This window comes from Drosophila nasuta, chromosome 2R (assembly GCF_023558535.2).
Source record: "Drosophila nasuta strain 15112-1781.00 chromosome 2R, ASM2355853v1, whole genome shotgun sequence".
Lineage (NCBI taxonomy): Eukaryota > Metazoa > Arthropoda > Insecta > Diptera > Drosophilidae > Drosophila > Drosophila nasuta.
The window spans coordinates 14190858-14195343 of NC_083456.1; the positions used below are offsets into that span (position 1 = coordinate 14190858).

The 4486-nt window shown below is 46.9% G+C and overlaps 2 protein-coding genes across 4 annotated transcripts; one reads left to right on the plus strand and one right to left on the minus strand.

The window, feature by feature from the left end:
- Positions 1–832: 832 nt before the first annotated feature.
- Positions 833–2068, plus strand: LOC132784808 (uncharacterized). Of its 2 annotated transcripts, none has more exons than XM_060790669.1 (3): positions 833–1233; positions 1296–1622; positions 1721–2068. In XM_060790669.1, exons 1-3 carry the CDS (start codon positions 1189–1191, stop codon positions 2066–2068), a joined length of 720 nt encoding a protein of 239 aa, XP_060646652.1. In that variant the 5' UTR covers positions 833–1188. The 2 variants fall into 2 exon arrangements, with proteins under 2 accessions (XP_060646652.1, XP_060646651.1); XM_060790668.1 differs by having other exon boundaries at positions 843–1233; positions 1293–1622.
- Positions 2069–2080: 12 nt separating this feature from the next.
- On the minus strand, positions 2081–3849 carry LOC132784807 (uncharacterized). Of its 2 annotated transcripts, XM_060790667.1 has the most exons (3): positions 3699–3849; positions 3226–3603; positions 2081–2849 (listed from the first exon to the last, which is right to left on the minus strand). In XM_060790667.1, exons 1-3 carry the CDS (start codon positions 3747–3749, stop codon positions 2145–2147), a joined length of 1134 nt encoding a protein of 377 aa, XP_060646650.1. In that variant the 5' UTR covers positions 3750–3849; the 3' UTR covers positions 2081–2144. The 2 variants fall into 2 exon arrangements, with proteins under 2 accessions (XP_060646650.1, XP_060646649.1); XM_060790666.1 differs by lacking the exons at positions 3226–3603; positions 3699–3849 and adding an exon at positions 2917–3149.
- Between the last annotated feature and the right edge of the window lie 637 nt (positions 3850–4486).

Genomic DNA, 4486 nt, shown 5'->3' on the forward strand with positions numbered 1-4486 from the left:
TACGATCCATCGAATGCGTGGCGACTCGAAGCTGTTTGGCAACAACAACAACAACAACAACAAAACACCATATGACAATTAACTATATAACGAAAATTTGTACAAATTGACAACGGCCGCTGCGCGAGAGTGAAAGAAGAGAGGAAACAAGCCAAAAAAAATGAAGAAAAAAACTGGATTTATAATTTCAATGGCCAAACACGCAAGAAATCGAGCCAAGGTCACTGCGAAGCTGCGACGTCGAAAGAAATTGTGGAATCATGGAATAATTGTGCGACTATAAACGTGGCTTGCTCTCTGCCATTCAGGATTGCATTCGACTGTGCAGAACGGCTTTTTGAGACTGGTAAGCATACAAGTACATATAAATATGTTTGCCACTTGCAATTATTGAGACGGTAGCACACGCGGCTGTGGCTGCTGCTGTTGCTGATGATAATGATGTTGCTGAAGATGCCGATGAAGATTCGCATTCGCATTTGCCGACGTGTTAAACATGTTTTGATCGCTTAGCGCAAAAATCCGGTTGCTCAAAAATGCGTAAAGTGGGACGATGTCGCTCCTTTACAAACAGCAATAACAACGCTTAGTAATATTATTAAATGCCTGACAAGTTGCCGGGCAAAATGCCAAAACAAAAACAAAACTTCAGCAAAGAGGGGGGCAACAACAATAACATCAAATCAATTAACAACAAGCAAACAAACGTCCAATCCAATGATCAGAGCTCTCATTTTTATATTGTTATTGCTTTGTTGTAGTTGTAGTTGTAGTTGGTGCTGTTGTTGTTGCTGGCCTCATTGGGCAGGTGTTGATCAATACCAATAAAAAATGCAACTAGCTTGGGCTTGGCCTATTGACGAGCAGATTGCGTAAACTAAAGCAACAGCTTCGGATTCGGATTTGGGTTCGGGCTCAGCTGGGAGTGCGTGTGTGCTTACATCCCACATTGAGAATAAGTTGAGACTTTTAACTCTTGCGTAAGCGAGGCCTAAACTTGAACTACATTGTGAGTTAGTTGATAGCTGATAGGGCTTATCGACAAATGTGAACCTGAGTCAGCTAGAATTGGGTTATCAGCTGGCAACTAGCGAAACCACGTCTAGAATTCATAAAATGATGTTGCTACGATTTTGGCAGCTCGTTAGTATTTGTTGACACTTGAAGCAAGAAAGAAATTCACAGAATATGCGTGTGCTGTTAATGCTAGCAGCATGTCTTTCCCTGGTCGTGGTAAGCTGCAAAGTCTGCAAAAAAATCATAGTTAGTGACTGATCCCATTAATCAAACAGCAGCTTGAGGGCTCGGCTCTGTTAAGTGGCGAGGAGCGCAGCATCAGGAAATGCCTCAATAACTATGGTGGTCTTAATGCAGCGAATGCCGAACGTCTGGATCGCTATACACAATGGTCGGAGAGCTACGAGGAGGTGCCCTGTTTTACGCAATGCTATCTGAGTGAGATGTTCGACTTCTACCACGAAGAGGCGGGCTTTGATGCCATACGCATCAAGAAGCACTTCGGAGAGGCTGTCTACGAGGCATGCAGCGAACGATTGAAGTTAGGTGACCTTAGGCAAAGCAGCTGTGAGCATGCGTATGCGGGCTTTCACTGTATCGTCAGCGTGAGTTGTGCCAAGCTAAGAGATAAGCGGACTCTATCAGAGCCACTGATCGCACTGAAAGCTAACTGATTAGGGATTACACTTTTCTTTTTTTACAGCTGGAAAACGATCCGTTCATATTGATTGAGAACATGCAGAACGCAACTCGTGCTGCCAAATCCGCAATGAAGGAATGCCTGCAACAAGTGGATCAAGTGGAGTGGAATCGCATCAGCGATTATGCACGCTTCCCCGTCACAGAGCCCATTCCCTGTTTCACACGCTGCTTCATCTCTCGGCTAGAATTATTCGATGAGCGCACTCACCGCTGGCGTGTGCCAGCTATGCGCAGGGCTTTGGGCGTGCCAGCATTGGGCGCCCATGTGGCTGGATGTGCCCAGCGTCGTGGTCGCAATCCCTGTGCAACCATGTACCAGCAATTTACCTGCTTTGTGTTGGCCGTTTAGTGTTCACAGTAGTTAAAGTAAAGCATTCGTCTATAGTTAATGTTATAATACATACAATGTTTGATGGTCACCTAAACTAATTCGGCTTTGCCGTTGTTGTTGTTGTCGTGGAAGTTGATGTCTCCATGCGTAGATTGCCATTATGTTGCTCCCAGCACAGATATTCGTCGTACATCCAGGCACACTTATTGGCCGCTTGGTTGCGCTGCTCCTGACTCAAACGGCAGCCATTGTAGTCCGGCTGCTGATCCTGTCGACTGGGTCCAAACGCCTGTTGCCAATTCTGCAACTGCCAGTTGCCCGCATCGTCGTAGAAATGCAAAGCATCGGCGAAGCATTGAAACAAGCACGGTATCGATTCCCTTGGCTTCAGTTTGCTGTACTGCAGCAGCTCCACATTGGTGGCATTCAGTTTGCTGGTGCAGCGCAGCAACGTCGCGATGCTCGTGCCAGCATGCAACTCGGCCTGCTTCAGACAGCGCAGTCCACGATACGCATAGCTGCAGCCGTTTCGCGATTTGCGATGCAACTCGTAGTGGCAATAGTTATAAATGTCGGCACCCAACTCGTCAGCCAATCGCTGCTTGTGCCACTTGTTCGCCTCGGCGTCGAACCAGCCCTTTGCGCTGGCCAGACAGTGCATCAGGCAGGGCACCTCTTCGCTCGTCCACTCGCCATAGCGCTCCAGCTTCTTGAGATCAGTGTTGATGCGCTCCGGACTGCTCAGATCGTGCAGGCATTTCTCCAGTATCTGCGCATCAGCTGTTAGATCAGCGCGCGTCTGTGAATTGTTGTGTATTTGAAAATGCAAATTGAATTAATTTAGTACGCTTTGTCGTTAAACACACCGTGCCACACACTGTCCACAATGCCAGCAAGCTGATAATCAGACGTAGACGCATCTTGACACTCGGAATGCAAAGTCTCTACTGCTGACAAACGATGAAAGCAAACAGTCCGCGGCATTTGCATGCAACTCGCCGGGCTTATCAGTGCCTTGAGATTAAGCCAATGAACGCGAGTTCAATGAATGCTAAAGCCAGCACAGAGAGCGCTTAAAGATTGTTTATGACACCCAGAAGAACCAATGCTTAGTTCAGTTCGAGGCTACAGTTTATTTTGGTATGCTATCACAAACAACAATTACTCAATTAAGCATAGATCATGCGCACCACATGACGGTTGATGGGCAGCCAGCAGGAGAAGACACGATTGGCCCAGGTGCAAGTGTCCGATTCGGCCTCATTGTGATCGATGCACTTCTCCAAACCGTGACGGACTGGCTCCAAGTCCTTAAAGTTGTTCGATGTGAACTGCGCAATGATTGCCTTCTCATTGAAGCCTTTGCGATCGGTGAACAGACCCATTTTCTCCAAAAAGCACTTCACATAGCATTTGGTGCGACGATGTTCGGGGAACTCGTAGTTCAGGAATTTCTCGTAAATGTCATCGGGCACATAGAAATCTTCACGGCACTCCTCGTGTGCGGCAACAGCATCATCATGGTTGCGAATCTGAAACTTGGCGGCCAACACCTGCGAGACAAGGCGAGAAGGTAGGATTGTTGTTGTAGTTGTCACCTATGGACAAGAGACACCAAGGACACCAAGTGAGAGATTGCAACATTTACCTGTGAAACGGCAGCCACTGCAACGCACAGCACAAAGGTGTAAAGTTTCATTATTATTATGATTATTAATATCGATGGTTGCCGTTAACTGTGCTTCGTGGATGCTGCTTGACTGACTTCTGGCAGGGCTCGAGTGCGAATGTGCCAAGAGGCGACATCATTCGACCAAGTTGCGCCAAGATTTTCCATAAATTTTATATGTAGCCAATCGGCGTTGGCGCTGAGACTGGCTAGAAAAAAATGAAAAAAAAAATTAAAACAATCAAGTAAAAAGCGAAACCAAGTCATAGTCGGAAAGCTGAGTGAATAACACGCCAAACCCGTTGCCGACTGGGCTGGATTGTCCAATGCTGCAAGTGGTGCGGCAGAGCAGAGGTGGCGATATATCTCTGTGTGTGGTGCTTGCTTGGTACCCTTGCGTCAGTTTGCTCTTAAAAACAAGTAAGTGAAGCAGCGACGTCGTCGTCGACGTCGATGAAACGGGTTTGGCTTTGGCTTTTAGGTTTGGGTTTGGGTTTGGGACAACGGCGACGTCGACGGCTTCGCTGTCAACAGCATTGTTGGTTGGGCTGCGTTGGTTTTACTTGGGTTATATAATCGATGTCGACGACGACGACGACGGCGACGCAGACGTCTACAACGCTGACGATTTAGTACGTAGTGGTTACGTTTTGTTTAAGCCAATTAAATGATTTGTTTTTGTGCCACAAATTCACTTGGCCTGTGCCACACATTTCTGGCGCCAAGTTGTTGCTGTTATTGTTGATGTTGATGTTGTTTTGCTATTT

Bases quoted from the DNA above. Each gene is read 5' to 3' on its own strand.
- LOC132784808 (XM_060790668.1), top strand. From the start codon at position 1,189: ATGCGTGTGCTGTTAATGCTAGCAGCATGTCTTTCCCTGGTCGTG. The intron at 1,234-1,292 runs GTAAGCTGCAAA...TTAATCAAACAG, and splicing joins CATGTCTTTCCCTGGTCGTG to CAGCTTGAGGGCTCGGCTCT. The intron at 1,623-1,720 runs GTGAGTTGTGCC...CTTTTTTTACAG, and splicing joins GCTTTCACTGTATCGTCAGC to CTGGAAAACGATCCGTTCAT.
- LOC132784807 (XM_060790667.1), bottom strand. From the start codon at position 3,749: ATGAAACTTTACACCTTTGTGCTGTGCGTTGCAGTGGCTGCCGTTTCA. The intron at 3,604-3,698 runs GTAAATGTTGCA...CTTGTCTCGCAG, and splicing joins CAGTGGCTGCCGTTTCACAG to GTGTTGGCCGCCAAGTTTCA. The intron at 2,850-3,225 runs GCTTAATTGAGT...AACAATTCACAG, and splicing joins ATGTGGTGCGCATGATCTAT to ACGCGCGCTGATCTAACAGC.